The sequence below is a fragment of the Oncorhynchus masou genome, chromosome 10, assembly GCF_036934945.1.
Source record: "Oncorhynchus masou masou isolate Uvic2021 chromosome 10, UVic_Omas_1.1, whole genome shotgun sequence".
Classification (NCBI taxonomy): Eukaryota; Metazoa; Chordata; class Actinopteri; order Salmoniformes; family Salmonidae; genus Oncorhynchus; species Oncorhynchus masou.
In genome coordinates this window covers 50155829-50173422 of record NC_088221.1, presented here as the reverse complement: position 1 = coordinate 50173422, position 17594 = coordinate 50155829, and the positions used below count along the sequence as shown (strand labels likewise).

The following is a 17594-nucleotide window of genomic DNA, read 5'->3' as shown; positions in this document are numbered from 1 at the left end:
CTCCTGCCCCTCACCCTCCTGCCCCTCACCCTGTATAGCAGCAGACAGACCACCCTCCTGCCCCTCACCCTCCTGTCCCTCACCCTCCTGCCCCTCACCCTCCAGCCCCTCACCCTGTGTAGCAGCAGACAGACCACACTCCTGCCCCTCACCCTCCTGTCCCTCACCCTCCTGCCCCTCACCCTCCAGCCCCTCACCCTGTGTAGCAGCAGACAGACCACCCTCCTGCCCCTCACCCTCCTGTCCCTCACCCTCCTGCCCCTCACCCTCCAGCCCCTCACCCTCCAGCCCCTCACCCTGTGTAGCAGCAGACAGACCACCCTCCTGCCCCTCACCCTCCTGTCCCTCACCCTCCTGCCCCTCACCCTCCAGCCCCTCACCCTGTGTAGCAGCAGACAGACCACCCTCCTGCCCCTCACCCTCCTGTCCCTCACCCTCCTGTCCCTCACCCTCCTGTCCCTCACCCTCCTGCCCCTCACCCTCCTGCCCCCTCACCCTGTATAGCAGCAAACAGACCACCCTCCTGCCCCTCACCCTCCTGCCCCTCACCCTGTATAGCAGCAGACAGACCACCCTCCTGCCCCTCACCCTGTATAGCAGCAGACAGACCACCCTCCTGCCCCTCACCCTCCTGCCCCTCACCCTGTATAGCAGCAGACAGACCACCCTCCTGCCCCCTCACCCTGTATAGCAGCAAACAGACCACCCTCCTGCCCCCTCACCCTGTATAGCAGCAGACAGACCACCCTCCTGCCCCTCACCCTCCTGCCCCCTCACCCTGTATAGCAGCAGACAGACCACCCTCCTGCCCCCTCACCCTGTATAGCAGCAGACAGACCACCCTCCTGCCCCTCACCCTGTGTAGCAGCAGACAGACCACCCTCCTGTGATATCCCATGGGGTGGTGTGGTCTGAAGAGCAGGCGTAGGCGCCGGTGGCTGTTGGGTGGCAGGGTACCACAGGCTGGCTCCAAGGTGAAGACACTATGCCCTGTGGCGTCCAAGTCAAACTGGTACTGGGCCTCCACAGAGGAGGAGTTGATGATGTCCACGGTACGCAAGGCCTCCTCACCCTCATCCACACAGCCAAAGTCCAGCATGGAGGAGGACAGGGACACCTGAGGACCTGCAGAGGAGGAGGAGGGAGGATCAAGATGGAGGAGGACAGAGAACCTGAGGACCTGCAGAGAAGGAGGAGGGAGGATCAAGATGGAGGAAGACAGAGAACCTGAGGCCCTGCAGAGGAGGAGGAGGGAGGATCAAGATGGAGGACAGAGAACCTGAGGACCTGCAGAGGAGGAGGAGGGAGGATCAAGATGGAGGAGGACAGAGAACCTGAGGAGCTGCAGAGGAGGAGGAGGGAGGATCAAGATGGAGGAGGACAGAGAACCTGAGGAGCTGCAGAGGAGGAGGAGGGAGGATCAAGATGGAGGAGGACAGAGAACCTGAGGAGCTGCAGAGGAGGAGGAGGGAGGATCAAGATGGAGGAGGACAGGGAACCTGAGGAGCTGCAGAGGAGGAGGAGGGAGGATCAAGATGGAGGAGGACAGAGATCCTGAGGCCCTGCAGAGGAGGAGGAGGGAGGATCAAGATGGAGGAAGACAGAGAACCTGAGGACCTGCAGAGGAGGAGGAGGGAGGATCAAGATGGAGGAGGACAGAGTACCTGAGGACCTGCAGAGGAGGAGGGAGGATCAAGATGGAGGAGGACAGAGTACCTGAAGACCTGCAGAGGAGGAGGAGGGAGGATCAAGATGGAGGAGGACAGAGAACCTGAGGACCTGCAGAGGGAGGATCAAAATGGAGGAGGACAGAGTACCTGAGGACCTGCAGAGGAGGAGGGAGGATCAAGATGGAGGAAGACAGGGAACCTGAGGACCTGCAGAGGAGGAGGAGGGAGGATCAAGATGGAGGAGGACAGAGTACCTGAGGACCTGCAGAGGAGGAGGGAGGATCAAGATGGAGGAGGACAGAGTACCTGAAGACCTGCAGAGGAGGAGGAGGGAGGATCAAGATGGAGGAAGACAGAGAACCTGAGGACCTGCAGAGGAGGAGGAGGGAGGATCAAGATGGAGGAGGACAGAGTACCTGAGGACCTGCAGAGGAGGAGGGAGGATCAAGATGGAGGAGGACAGAGTACCTGAAGACCTGCAGAGGAGGAGGAGGGAGGATCAAGATGGAGGAGGACAGGGAACCTGAGGACCTGCAGATGAGGAGGAGGGAAGATCAAGATGGAGGAGGACAGGGAAACTGAGGACCTGCAGAGGAGGAGGGAGGATCAAGAGACACCTTGTGATTTCCTTCGTATTGCTTACTGTACTGTACCTATGCAGGTGCCGGTGACTTTGAGCAGGGTTTTGCTGAGCGCCCCGGGGCAGGTGAGTGACAGGTAGTCCACAGTGGTGCTGTCCACAGTTCCAGGAGAGAAAATCACAGGCACCCTGATGGAGGTACGCGGGGCCACCTCTCCCTTCTGAATACCACACTGGAACACTGACTCTGACAGAGGCGGACGCTGCATCCTGGACAGACTAAAGGAAGTCGTTATCTGGGAGAAAATAAAAGGAAAGAGGGGGAGAGAGAGGGTGGGGCGGGAGACCATAAACAGAGAGGCAGTGTGAAGTTGATGAAGAAATGTTCCCATGCAGGCTAATGCTGATGACAATATCTGATTGAAGAAGCCATGAGGAAGGAACTGAGTGAGGATGGAATCAGAAGCTAGGAGGAAGGAACTGAGGATAGATTGAGAATCAGAAGCTAGGAGGAAGGAACTGAGGATAGATTGAGAATCAGAAGCCATGAGGAAGGAACTGAGGATAGATTGAGAATCAGACGCTAGGAGGAAGGAACTCAGTGAGGATGGAATCAGAAGCTAGGAGGAAGGAACTGAGGATAGATTGAGAATCAGAAGCCATGAGGAAGGAACTGAGGATAGATTGAGAATCAGAAGCTAGGAGGAAGGAACTGAGGATAGATTGAGAATCAGAAGCTAGGAGGAAGGAACTGAGGATAGATTGAGAATCAGAAGCTAGGAGGAAGGAACTGAGGATAGATTGAGAATCAGAAGCCATGAGGAAGGAACTGAGGATAGATTGAGAATCAGAAGCTAGGAGGAAGGAACTGAGGATAGATTGAGAATCAGAAGCTAGGAGGAAGGAACTGAGGATAGATTGAGAATCAGAAGCTATGAGGAAGGAACTGAGGATAGATTGAGAATCAGACGCTATGAGGAAGGAACTGAGGATAGATTGAGAATCAGACGCTAGGAGGAAGGAACTGAGGATAGATTGAGAATCAGACGCTAGGAGGAAGGAACTGAGGATAGATTGAGAATCAGACGCTAGGAGGAAGGAACTGAGGATAGATTGAGAATCAGAAGCTAGGAGGAAGGAACTGAGGATAGATTGAGAATCAGAAGCTAGGAGGAAGGAACTGAGGATAGATTGAGAATCAGAAGCTAGGAGGAAGGAACTGAGGATAGATTGAGAATCAGAAGCCATGAGGAAGGAACTGAGGATAGATTGAGAATCAGAAGCTAGGAGGAAGGAACTGAGGATAGATTGAGAATCAGAAGCTAGGAGGAAGGAACTGAGGATAGATTGAGAATCAGAAGCTAGGAGGAAGGAACTGAGGATAGATTGAGAATCAGAAGCTAGGAGGAAGGAACTGAGGATAGATTGAGAATCAGAAGCTAGGAGGAAGGAACTGAGGATAGATTGAGAATCAGAAGCTAGGAGGAAGGAACTCAGTGAGGATGGAATCAGAAGCTAGGAGGAAGGAACTGAGGATAGATTGACAATCAGAAGCTAGGAGGAAGGAACTCATTGAGGAAGGATTGAGAATCAGAAGCTATGAGGAAGGAACTGAGGATAGATTGAGAATCAGAAGCTAGGAGGAAGGAACTCAGTGAGGATGGATTGAGAATCAGACGCTAGGAGGAAGGAACTCACTGAGGATGACGTGAGAATCAGGAGCTAGGAGGAAGGAACTCACTGAGGATGGATTGAGAATCAGGAGCTAGGAGGAAGGAACTGAGGATAGATTGAGAATCAGAAGCTAGGAGGAAGGAACTCAGTGAGGATGGATTGAGAATCAGACGCTAGGAGGAAGGAACTCAGTGAGGATGGATTGAGAATCAGACGCTAGGAGGAAGGAACTCAGTGAGGATGGATTGAGAATCAGAAGCTAGGAGGAAGGAACTCACTGAGGATGGATTGAGAATCAGACGCTAGGAGGAAGGAACTCAGTGAGGATGGATTGAGAATCAGAAGCTAGGAGGAAGGAACTCACTGAGGATGGATTGAGAATCAGAAGCTAGGAGGAAGGAACTCACTGAGGATGGATTGAGAATCAGACGCTAGGAGGAAGGAACTGAGGATAGATTGAGAATCAGACGCTAGGAGGAAGGAACTGAGGATAGATTGAGAATCAGAAGCTAGGAGGAAGGAACTGAGGATAGATTGAGAATCAGGAGCTAGGAGGAAGGAACTGAGGATAGATTGAGAATCAGAAGCTAGGAGGAAGGAACTGAGGATAGATTGAGAATCAGAAGCCATGAGGAAGGAACTGAGGATAGATTGAGAATCAGAAGCTAGGAGGAAGGAACTGAGGATAGATTGACAATCAGAAGCTAGGAGGAAGGAACTGAGGATAGATTGAGAATCAGAAGCTAGGAGGAAGGAACTGAGGATAGATTGAGAATCAGAAGCCATGAGGAAGGAACTGAGGATAGATTGAGAATCAGAAGCTAGGAGGAAGGAACTGAGGATAGATTGAGAATCAGAAGCTAGGAGGAAGGAACTGAGGATAGATTGAGAATCAGAAGCTAGGAGGAAGGAACTCAGTGAGGATGGAATCAGAAGCTAGGAGGAAGGAACTCAGTGAGGATGGAATCAGAAGCTAGGAGGAAGGAACTGAGGATAGATTGACAATCAGAAGCTAGGAGGAAGGAACTCATTGAGGAAGGATTGAGAATCAGAAGCTATGAGGAAGGAACTGAGGATAGATTGAGAATCAGAAGCTAGGAGGAAGGAACTCAGTGAGGATGGATTGAGAATCAGATGCTAGGAGGAAGGAACTCACTGAGGATGACGTGAGAATCAGGAGCTAGGAGGAAGGAACTCACTGAGGATGGATTGAGAATCAGGAGCTAGGAGGAAGGAACTGAGGATAGATTGAGAATCAGAAGCTAGGAGGAAGGAACTCAGTGAGGATGGATTGAGAATCAGACGCTAGGAGGAAGGAACTCAGTGAGGATGGATTGAGAATCAGAAGCTAGGAGGAAGGAACTCAGTGAGGATGGATTGAGAATCAGAAGCTAGGAGGAAGGAACTCAGTGAGGATGGATTGAGAATCAGACGCTAGGAGGAAGGAACTCAGTGAGGATGGATTGAGAATCAGAAGCTAGGAGGAAGGAACTCAGTGAGGATGGATTGAGAATCAGAAGCTAGGAGGAAGGAACTCACTGAGGATGGATTGAGAATCAGAAGCTAGGAGGAAGGAACTCACTGAGGATGGATTGAGAATCAGACGCTAGGAGGAAGGAACTCAGTGAGGATGGATTGAGAATCAGAAGCTAGGAGGAAGGAACTCACTGAGGATGGATTGAGAATCAGACGCTAGGAGGAAGGAACTCACTGAGGATGGATTGAGAATCAGACGCTAGGAGGAAGGAACTCAGTGAGGATGGATTGAGAATCAGAAGCTAGGAGGAAGGAACTCACTGAGGATGGATTGAGAATCAGACGCTAGGAGGAAGGAACTCACTGAGGATGGATTGAGAATCAGACGCTAGGAGGAAGGAACTCACTGAGGATGGATTGAGAATCAGACGCTAGGAGGAAGGAACTCAGTGAGGATGGATTGAGAATCAGAAGCTAGGAGGAAGGAACTCACTGAGGATGGATTGAGAATCAGGAGCTAGGAGGAAGGAACTCAGTGAGGATGGATTGAGAATCAGAAGCTAGGAGGAAGGAACTCACTGAGGATGGATTGAGAATCAGACGCTAGGAGGAAGGAACTCACTGAGGATGGATTGAGAATCAGACGCTAGGAGGAAGGAACTCAGTGAGGATGGATTGAGAATCAGACGCTAGGAGGAAGGAACTCAGTGAGGATGGATTGAGAATCAGAAGCTAGGAGGAAGGAACTCACTGAGGATGGATTGAGAATCAGACGCTAGGAGGAAGGAACTCACTGAGGATGGATTGAGAATCAGACGCTAGGAGGAAGGAACTCACTGAGGATGGATTGAGAATCAGGAGCTAGGAGGAAGGAACTCACTGAGGAAGGATTGAGAATCAGGAGCTAGGAGGAAGGAACTCACTGAGGAAGGATTGAGAATCAGATGCTAGGAGGAAGGAACTCATTGAGGATGGATTGAGAATCAGGAGCTAGGAGGAAGGAACTCACTGAGGATGGATTGAGAATCAGACGCTAGAATGAAGAAACTCATTGAGGATGGATTGAGAATCAGAAGCTAGGAGGAAGGAACTGAGGATGAATTGAGAATCAGAAGCTAGAAGGAAGGAACTCACTGAGGAAGGATTGAGAATCAGACGCTAGGAGGAAGGAACTCATTGAGGATGGATTGAGAATCAGAAGCTAGAAGGAAGAAACTCATTGAGGATGAATTGAGAATCAGGACCTAGAAGGAAGGAACTCACTGAGGATGGATTGAGAATCTCAAAGTGTCTTTCCATGTTGCAGCCGACAGGCACATTGCCAAATTCCAGCACCTTACATCCCTCCTCCTGACCCGGGGCACTGATCTGAAGGAATGGGTACTTTGCTGTGGAAAACATAAAGGCATTACCATACAATAAATATATGGGCCAAGTCCTGAAACATGTCAATACTTTAGACAGTGTGTGAGGTCCAGAACACACAACTGAGACAATGTGTGTTATCCTTGCTTTATAGTTGTTTAATGTTCTTGATCAATCAATATATGTATCACTTACATAGACCCTGTAGGAGCACAGTACAGCTGTTCTCTCCATCGTCACCGAAGGCACAGCTAGCCTGGACCTGGTAGACCAACGCCTCCCGTGGTCTGAAGAGCACCGTGACTCTACACTCCTGACCCGGCTCCAGCATCCCGCTCTCTGGACACAGCTGGAACGGAGTGGGCACCTCCCACCGGAAACCTGTCTGTAGCTTACTGAGGGCAGAGAAACACAGTACGTTCCAGAACCTACCATTGATCAATACTTTGATAACAGTGAGTGTATCTAACTGTACTGACAGACTAGAGACAATAGAAGCACAGCATGTGTGTTGATGATGGGTGGGCGTGGCACTAGAACCAGAACCAGAACTAGAACTAGAACTGGCAACAACTGTTCCCCTGACACCCAGACAACCTTTATTTCCCCTCAATTTACAGTGTGATTAGTCAACCTACCTTGAACTAATATTAACCAACCTACCTTTAACCACCATTAACTAACCAACCTACCTTGAACTAATATTAACCAACCTACCTTTAACTAACCAACCTACCTTTAACCACCATTAACTAACCAACCTACCTTGAACTAATATTAACCAACCTACCTTTAACTAACCAACCTACCTTTAACCACCATTAACTAACCAACCTACCTTGAACTAATATTAACCAACCTACCTTTAACCACCATTAACTAACCAACCTACCTTGAACTAATATTAACCAACCTACCTACAAGCAGTATTAACCAGCTCTAACCAATATTAACCAACATATCTCTACCCAATATTAACCAACCCATCTCTAACCACTATTAACCAGCTTAACTATAACCACTATTAACCAGCCTAACTATAACCACTATTAAGCAGCCTACCTCTAACCACTATTAACCAACCTATCTCTAACCACTATTAACCAACCTATCTCTAACCACTATTAACCAACCTATCTCTAACCACTATTAACCAACCTATCTCTAACCACTATTAACCAACCTATCTCTAACCAATATTAACCAACCTATCTCTAACCACTATTAACCAGCCAAACTATAACCACTATTAACTAACCTATCTCTAACCACTATTAACCAGCCTAACTATAACCACTATTAACCAACCTATCTCTAACCAATATTAACCAACCTATCTCTAACCAATATTAACCAACCTATCTCTAACCAATATTAACCAACCTATCTCTAACCACTATTAACCAGCCTAACTATAACCACTACTAACCAGCCTAACTATAACTAATATTAACCAGCCTATCTCTAACCACTATTTACTAACCCATCTCTAACCAATATTAACCAACCCATCTCTAACCACTATTAACCAACCCATCTCAAACCACTATTAACCAACCCATCTCTAACCACTATTAACCAATCTATCTCTAACCACTGCTGTGATAATAGTGAGTGTAGCTTGCCTGGCGTTGCGGAACATGAAGACGGTCTGTGATTGGTGGAGAACAGCACAGGGGGGTAGGATGACAGACTCGGGTAAGTCCAGAGCATGCCGAGGTATGGTCGCCCTCAGAGAAACCTGGAACAACCCATCTTTACTGTGGAACTCTATGGTGTCCTGGTACTCACACTGCTCAAAACACAACAGACACACGTTATTACCAGGCCAGTGTCCGGTCTGGATTATACATGTGTTATTACCAGGCCAGTGTCCAGTCTGGATTATGTGTAATTACCAGGCCAGTGTCTGGTCTGGATTATGTGTTATTACCAGGCCAGTGTCTGGTCTGGATTATGTGTAATTACCAGGCCAGTGTCCAGTCTGGATTATGTGTTATTACCAGGCCAGTGTCTGGTCTGGATTATGTGTTATTACCAGGCCAGTGTCCAGTCTGGATTATGTGTAATTACCAGGCCAGTGCCCAGTCTGGATTATGTGTTATTACCAGGCCAGTGTCTGGTCTGGATTATGTGTTATTACCAGGCCAGTGTCCAGTCTGGATTATGTGTAATTACCAGGCCAGTGTCCAGTCTGGATTATGTGTTATTACCAGGCCAGTGTCTGGTCTGGATTATGTGTTATTACCAGGCCAGTGTCTGGTCTGGATTATGTGTAATTACCAGGCCAGTGTCCAGTCTGGATTATGTGTTATTACCAGGCCAGTGTCTGGTCTGGATTATGTGTTATTACCAGGCCAGTGTCCAGTCTGGATTATGTGTAATTACCAGGCCAGTGTCCAGTCTGGATTATGTGTTATTACCAGGCCAGTGTCTGGTCTGGATTATGTGTTATTACCAGGCCAGTGTCCAGTCTGGATTATGTGTAATTACCAGGCCAGTGTCCAGTCTGGATTATGTGTTATTACCAGGCCAGTGTCTGGTCTGGATTATGTGTTATTACCAGGCCAGTGTCCAGTCTGGATGTGTTATTACCAGGCCAGTGTCCAGTCTGGATTATGTGTTATTACCAGGCCAGTGTCCAGTCTGGATTATGTGTTATTACCAGGCCAGTGTCCAGTCTGGATTATGTGTTATTACCAGGCCAGTGTCCAGTCTGGATTATGTGTTATTACCAGGCCAGTGTCCAGTCTGGATTATACATGTTATTAACCAGGACCCCAAGTCACGAGTTCTGCTGGTCGGTACTGCTTAGAAACCTAGTTGTGCCAAAAGCCCTGCTCTGCCCTAGAAAGCCTATTTAAATTACGATCGCCAGAACGGCCCACATTTTCAATTATTTTAAAGTTCGCTACATAATGGAGATACTTATTTAAATAGTGATCCATTCGGACATCCCACAGGACCATGTGCTGACACAGACCAATCACGAGCCGGCTACAAGTAGGCTCTCTCAGGCAGGATGAAAATGACTACATAGACCATGATCCTTAGCAATACTTTGGTGCCATTCAAGCCCCAATTGAGCAATTTTGCGTGCTTCAAATTCAAATACTTCCGGCTTCATGTGCGGGCGACAGTTTTCCATAGGAATACGTGGATGACGTCGGCGCTATCAGTACCCACTGGTTTTAACGTCTGTGGTTATTACCCTATCAAGGGGGCGGAATGTAACAGGAAGAGAAAAAGAGGTTCCAGGACTCAGAGTGATGATCTGAGGAAACAGGGTGGTGAAGAACTCTGACGCAGGAGGCCTGGGGAAAAACAAGCAAAATGTTACTACACATTGTGATGTTTCATCAAACATCCAGGAAGATGATTACAGTGCCTTCGGGGGGAAAGTACTCAGACTCCCTTGACTTTTCACACATTTTTGTTAGGTTACAACCTTATTCTAAAATTGATTCACTTGATTCAATTTTTTCCCCTCGTCAATACCGCATAATGACAAAGCAAAAACAAGTTTTTTTGGAAACTACATTTACATAAGTATTCAGACCCTTTAGTCGGTACGTTGTTGAAGCACCGTTGGAAGCGAATACAGCCTCTAGTCTTTCTTGGGTATGACGCTACAAGCTTGGCACACCTGTATTTGGGGAGTTGATCCAATTCTACTCTACAGATCCTCAAGCTCTGTCAGGTTGGATGGGGAGCGTCGCTGCCCAGCTATTTTCAGGTCTCTCCAGAGATGTTTGATCGGGTTCAAGTCCGGGCCTGGCTGGGCCACTCAAGGACATTCAGAGACTTGTCCTGAAGCCACTCCTGCGTTGTCTTGGCTGTGTGCTTAGGGTTGTTGTCCTGTTGGAAGGTGAACCTTCACCCCAGTCTGAGGTCCTAAGCGTTCTGGAGCAGGTTTTCATCAAGAATCTCTCTGTACTTTGCTCTGTTCATCTTTCCCTCGATCCTGACTAGTCTCCCAGTCCCTGCTGCTGAAAAACATCCCCTCAGCATGATGCTTCACCGTAGGGATGGTACCAGGGTTCCTCCAGAAGTGACGCTAGGCATTCAGGCTAAATAGTTAAATCCTGGTTTCATCAGACCAGAGAATCTTGTTTCTCATGGTCTGAGAGTCCTTTAGGTGCCTTTTGGCAAACTCCAAGCAGGCTCCCATATGCCTTTTACTGAGGAGTGGCTTCCGTCTGGCCACTCTACCATCAAGGCCTGATTGGTGGAGTGCTGCAGAGATTGTTGTCCTTCTATAAGGTTCTCCATATCCACAGAGGAACTCTAGAGCTCTGTCAGAGTGACCATGGGGTTCTTGGCCACCTCCCTGACCAAGGCCCTTCTCCCCCGATTGGTCTTGGTGGTTCCAAACATCTTCCATTTAAGAATGATGGAGGCCACTGTGTTCTTGGGGACCTTCAATGGACATATTTTGGTTCCCTTCCCCAGATCTGTGCATCGACACAATCTTGTCTCGGAGCTCTACGGACAATTCCTTCGACCTCATAGCTTGGTTTTTGCTCTGATATTCTCTGTCAACTTTGGACCTTATATTAGACAGGTGTGTGCCTTTCCAAATCATGTCCAATCAATTGAATTTACCACAGGTGGACTCGAATCAAGTTGTAGAAACATCAAGGATGATCAGTGGAAACAGGATGCACCTGACCTAAATTTTGCGTCTCATAGGAAAGGGTCTGAATACTTACGTAAATAAGTTGTTTTTTAAAATAATTTTTATTATGGGGTATTGTCTGTAGATTTCTGAGGATTTAAAAAAAAATCTATTTTAGAACAAGACTGTAACGTAACAAAATGTGGAAAAAGTTAAGGGGTCTGAATACTTTCCGAAGGCTCTGTATATACAGTTCCCTCTGTAATTATTGGGACAGTCACATAATTGTTGTTGTTTTGGCTCTGTACTCCAGCACTTTGGATTTGAAACGATACCATGACTATGAGGTTAAAGTGAAGACTGTCGGCTTTAATTCAGCTTTTTTTTTCATCCATATCGGGTGAATAGTTTAGACATGAGTTTAGTCCTCCCATTTTAGGGAATCAAAAGAATTGGGACAAATTCACTTAAATGTGTATTAAACTAGTCAAAAGTTTAGTGTTTGGTCCCATACAGTATTCCTAGCATGCAATGATTACATCAACCTTGTGACTCTACAAACTTGTTGGATGCATTTGCTGTTTTCTTTTGGATGTGTTTTAGACTATTTTGTGCCAAATGGAAATGAATGGAGTCATTTATTGTAAACAATAAATAGAATGTATTTCTTAACACTTCCACATTAATGTGGATGCTACGATGATGACTGATAGTCCTGAATGAATCGTGAATAATAATGAGTGAGAAAGTTACAGATGCACAAATATCATACCCCGAAGACTCCCCCCAATACTTTTGGTCCCCTAAAATGGGGGGACTATGAACAAAAAGTCCTGTAATTTCTAAACCATTCACCCGATACGGATGAAAATACCCTCAAATTAAAGCTGACCGTCTGTACTTTAATCTAGTAATTCTATCATTTCAAATCCAAAGTGCTGGAGTCTTTATCCCCTCATTCTCGACCTCCTCTTTATCCCCTCATTATCGACCTCCACTTTATCCTCTACATTCTCGACCTCCTCTTTATCCTCTACCTCCACTTTATCCTCTACATTCTCGACCTCCTCTTTATCCTCTACCTCCTCTTTATCCTCTACCTCCTCTTTATCCTCTACATTGTCTACCTCATCTTTATCCTCCACATTCTCTACCTCCTCTTTATCCTCTACATTGTCTACCTCATCTTTATCCTCCACATTCTCTACCTCCTCTTTATCCTCCACATTGTCTACCTCATCTTTATCCTCCACATTCTCTACCTCCTCTTTATCCTCTACATTGTCTACCTCCTCTTTATCCTCTACATTGTCTACCTCCTCTTTATCCTCTACATTGTCTACCTCCTCTTTATCCTCTACATTGTCTACCTCCTCTTTATCCTCCACATTCTCTACCTCCTCTTTATCCTCCACATTCTCTACCTCCTCTTTATCCCCTTCATTCTCTACCTCCTCTTTATCCCCTTCATTCTCAACCTCCTCTTTATCCCCTTCATTCTCTATCTTCTCTTTATCCCCCTCATTCTCTACCTCGTCTTTGTCCCCCTCATTCTCTACCTCTTTACCCCCCACATGCTCTACCTCCTCTTTGTCCCCCTCATTCTCTACCTCCTCTTTACCCCCTCATTCTCTACCTCCACTTTTTCCCCCTCATTCTCTACCTCCACTTTGTCCCTCACATTCTCCACCTCCTCTATACCCCTCTCATTCTCTACCTCCTCTTTACCCCTCTCATTCTCTACATCCTCTTTATCCCACTCACTCTACCTCCTCTTTACCCCCTCATTCTCTACCTCCACTTTTTCCCCCTCATTCTCTACCTCCACTTTGTCCCCCACATTCTCCACCTCCTCTTTACCCCTCTCATTCTCTACCTCCTCTTTACCCCCTCATTCTCTACCTCCACTTTTTCCCCCTCATTCTCTACCTCCACTTTGTCCCCCACATTCTCCACCTCCTCTTTATCCCACTCATTCTCTACCTCCTCTTTATCCCCCTCATTCTCTACCTCCTCTTTACCCCCTCATTCTCTACCTCCACTTTTTCCCCCTCATTCTCTACCTCCACTTTGTCCCCCACATTCTCCACCTCCTCTTTACCACCCTCATTCTCTACCTCCTCTTTACCACCCTCATTCTCTACCTCCTCTTTACCACCCTCATTCTCTACCTCCTCTTTACCACCCTCATTCTCTACCTCCTCTTTACCACCCTCATTCTCTACCTCCTCTTTACCACCCTCATTCTCTACCTCCTCTTTACCACCCTCATTCTCTACCTCCTCTTTACCACCCTCATTCTCTACCTCCTCTTTACCACCCTCATTCTCTACCTCCTCTTTACCACCCTCATTCTCTACCTCCTCTTTACCCCCTCATTCTCTACCTCCTCTTTACCCCCTCATTCTCTACCTCCTCTTTACCACCCTCATTCTCTACCTCCTCTTTACCACCCTCATTCTCTACCTCCTCTTTACCCCCCACATTCTCTACCTCCTCTAACCCTGTCACCACGCGGAATTAACCCTGTCACCACGCGGAATTAACCCTGTCACCACGCGGAATTAACCCTGTCACCACGCGGAATTAACCCTGTCACCACGCGGAATTAACCCTGTCACCACGCGGAATTTACCCTGTCACCACGCGGAATTTACCCTGTCACCACGCGGAATTAACCCTGTCACCACGCGGAATTAACCCTGTAACCACGCGGAATTAACACTGTAACCACGCGGAATTAACCCTGTCACCACGCGGAATTAACCCTGTCACCACGCGGAATTAACCCTGTAACCACGCGGAATTAACACTGTAACCACGCGGAATTAACCCTGTCACCACGCGGAATTAATGCATCAAAAAATAAATGTTCATCATAACATGTTACATTTCTAAGAGAAACTCTGAAATCCTGCTGAGCATGTAGTGTACTACATCTGGCTCTGGCCCTACGGGTCTTTGGCCAAAAGAAGTGCACTACATAGGGAATAGGGTGCTGTAGAGGAATAATCCCCGACACCAGAATCACCTGAAACGTAGTTTCAGTAGTTTACTATGAATGTTCTTCAGCAGCAGGGTCTTCGTGAACTCCCGTCCCAGCTCCCAGTCCTCCCACTTCAGCTCTTCCCAGGTCTCTACCCCGAGGAAGCAGCAACGCTGGGAGGGCATCTTCCTCTGGGCATCCCCAGATCGCTGCAGGGTTAGGCCTGGGCGCTGGTGGCACAGAGAAGGAGACACTGAGACAAATGGACTAAAGATAACTGCAGACATTACACTACAATAACTTAGTCAAATGGGGATCTTCTGGCAAGAGGTAAAAGCCCACGGCAGAATAGGAGTGACTTGGATGCCAAACACAAAGGGGCCAAAAAGCCTGCTACACAGTGACGACTGTAATGATAGGAAGGAGTGTCCCTACCTGCTGTGTGTGCATATTGCCACCAGAGGGAACTGTTTGACTAGCTGTAAGTCTGACTCATTGGCTATCAATTAATTTTAAAAAACAAATATGATATTAAGAGCAACTAATTGCTCTTAAACGAATTTAGGGGCAGCAGATAGTCTAGTGGTTAGAGTGTAGGGCCGGAAGGTAGCCTAGTGGTTAGAGTGTAGGGGCGGCAGATAGTCTAGTGGTTAGAGTGTAGGCCCGGAAGGTAGCCTAGTGGTTAGAGTGTTGGGGAGGCAGGTAGCCTAGTGGTTAGAGTGTAGGGGCGGCAGGTAACCTAGTGGTTAGAGTGTAGGGGGGGGCAGGTAGCCTAGTGGTTAGAGTGTTGGGGAGGCAGGTAGCCTAGTTGTTAGAGTGTAGGGGCGGCAGGTAACCTAGTGGTTAGAGTGTAGGGGGGGACAGGGTAGCCTAGTGGTTAGAGCGTTGGGCCAGTAAGTGAAAGTTTGCAAGTTCAAACCCCCGAGTTGACAAGGTAAAAATCTGTCGTTCTGCCCCTGGACAAGGCAGCTAACCCACTGTTCCTAGGCTGTCATTGTACATAAGATTTTGTTCTTAACTGACTTGCCTAGTAAAATAAAAATGTTTTTTTATTTTTTATTACCACAATAGTTGAATGAAGGTTTTATCACTCCCTACCTTTTCCTCTTTACCACGGGTGGCTGTCCAGAGGAGGCCAGAGCGAAGAGGGTTCCCTGGAACCTCAGCCAACATCTCTGGGGGAAAAAAGGTATAATGAACAGTTGGACTAGTAACTGAAAAGTTGAAAGTTCAAATCCCTGTTGTGATAAGGTGCAAATCTGTTGTTCTGTACCTGAACAAGTCAGTTAACCCACTGTTCCCCGGTAGGCTGTGATTGTAAATAAGAATTTGTTCTTAACTGACTTGCCTAGTTAAATAAAGGTAAACAAAAAAAATAGGTTAGTTTATTACATAACTGAATAGATGCTGATGTCCAATCCAAGCTCACCAGAACGTCTGTATTCACCTTCATTTGAAAAATTTAAAAACACACACAAAAAATATATATATATATATATATATATATATATATATATACAAAAAATCGTCATTGAAAGTAGTCTTCAGATGTACCACAGTACTAAAAAAACAATGATATATTTCTTCCTTATCATCAGAAAAAGGAAAATGTCCGGGAGGTATGCCCGGACATTCAGCCCCATGCTTTTTCAACACGAAATTCATGTTGTCAATGACTGAAGCAAAGATTATAGATATAGTGACAATATGTATTTATTTATTTAATTAACTAAGATGACATGTCTCTCCGCACTAACAATAGGAGTCGTTGTCCACAAAGCGGCACGGCGGGCTGTCGAGCCTTTCTTTGGATTGGTGAATACATCTCATTATTGTAATCCTTTATTGAATATTCAATGAGGGTTGTTGACGTCAACCGCCTGTATTCAATAAAGGGAGAGATGCTATGATACTAGCCTCGTTTCATGAATATGCATATCAATCTGGAGACAACTCCGATAAACGTTTTTTTCTCTCTCAAAGTTGCCGCGATGTCACGTGTCCTACTTATATCAGCACACTCATAACAACCTAAGCATTACGAAACGTATATTCGAAGAAACCTCACATTAAACCATACATTTTTGTTGTTGACCTCCATACAAAAATTCCTTACTTGAAGGGCGAAACAACGGCACCTGCTGGAGGGAGACCAGTTTTCCGCAGAGTTGGGCCCTTTTTGTAAGTCGCTCTGGATAAGAGCGTCTGCTAAATGACTTAAATGTAAATGCCTCTCTTTTCCTCTCTGATTAAAGGCAGGTGAGCTCGGGTGGGACCATTCCAGCCAATGAAAGGATTGCGCATGTGAACAGGGCTGCGTTCAGTAAATGTTTAAGTTTTGGAACATTCAATGAAACGGAAACAGTGCTGTACTGAACGGCCAGTTGAAAAACTGAAAGGGGTTTGGGGAACGCTGTCAGCATGGCTACAGCCCTTAAAATACATCACTGATTGCTTCAAGCGACACCCACAAAATGGGAAGAAACGTATCTCAAAGTTTGTTCAATAACGTTTTGGGGAAAGGTGTAGTTCATTTACAAACCGTTCCGCAACATAGAAAACGTTCAAGAAAAGTGAATGCACCTTGGGCACAACTAAGTCACCCCCCTGAAAGTTGCCGGAATGTCACGTCCATCCACTTATATCGGTACATTTGTAAACATGACAAAACTTATATTCGATCAAATAAGCCTCAAGTAATTGGACAATCTCTAATAGACCTCGATGCCAAAAAGGGGCTTCTCACACAGGCAAATTTTTGGCCAGAGTAAATTACTGTAGTGTTGAAAACCGGATGCATCCGATTGTTGGTGAAAGTGCCACGTTCACATCTTTCTAGAGCTCCGGTCTTTCCGACCTGAGGATCACGGGAGTCATGATTTTCCCGAGTTCCCGGTTGTCTTGAAAGCACCATATGAGTGAACTGTGGGAGCGAGGATATACGGAATTACGGATATAACCTTATACGAACTGACCTGATATAATCTAACTTCATTTAGCATGGTTCGTACGAGGCTAAAACATACGCTTGGTGGCCACCCGGTTTAGTCGTCCGGATGAGCTCTTCCCAGTATACTATGTATACGCTTATGGATATTAACTTCAGAAAAATGTTTTAACTTTTCTGCCGAAATTTTGACTTGTGTTCAGAATCATTCCGTTTTTTATCGGAGAAATTGTTAGTTTATATATATATAGTTTTACAAACATTTAACAATATACGTT

At 46.6% G+C, this 17594-nt stretch overlaps 1 protein-coding gene across 1 annotated transcript in view; it reads right to left on the bottom strand.

Annotated features, from left to right (window-relative positions):
• Positions 1-15702, bottom strand: part of cfap65 (cilia and flagella associated protein 65) — a 99989-nt gene extending 84287 nt beyond the window's left edge. Inside the window, exons 1-9 of the mRNA XM_064976967.1 lie at positions 15643-15702; positions 15468-15544; positions 14415-14599; positions 9977-10079; positions 8391-8557; positions 6961-7160; positions 6664-6788; positions 2324-2546; positions 857-1125 (exon numbers count right to left, since the gene is read on the bottom strand). Coding sequence (XP_064833039.1) covers positions 857-1125; positions 2324-2546; positions 6664-6788; positions 6961-7160; positions 8391-8557; positions 9977-10079; positions 14415-14599; positions 15468-15542 — 1347 coding nt within the window. The 5' untranslated portion in view covers positions 15543-15544; positions 15643-15702. The remainder of the gene's footprint in view (positions 1-856; positions 1126-2323; positions 2547-6663; positions 6789-6960; positions 7161-8390; positions 8558-9976; positions 10080-14414; positions 14600-15467; positions 15545-15642) is intronic.
• Between the last annotated feature and the right edge of the window lie 1892 nt (positions 15703-17594).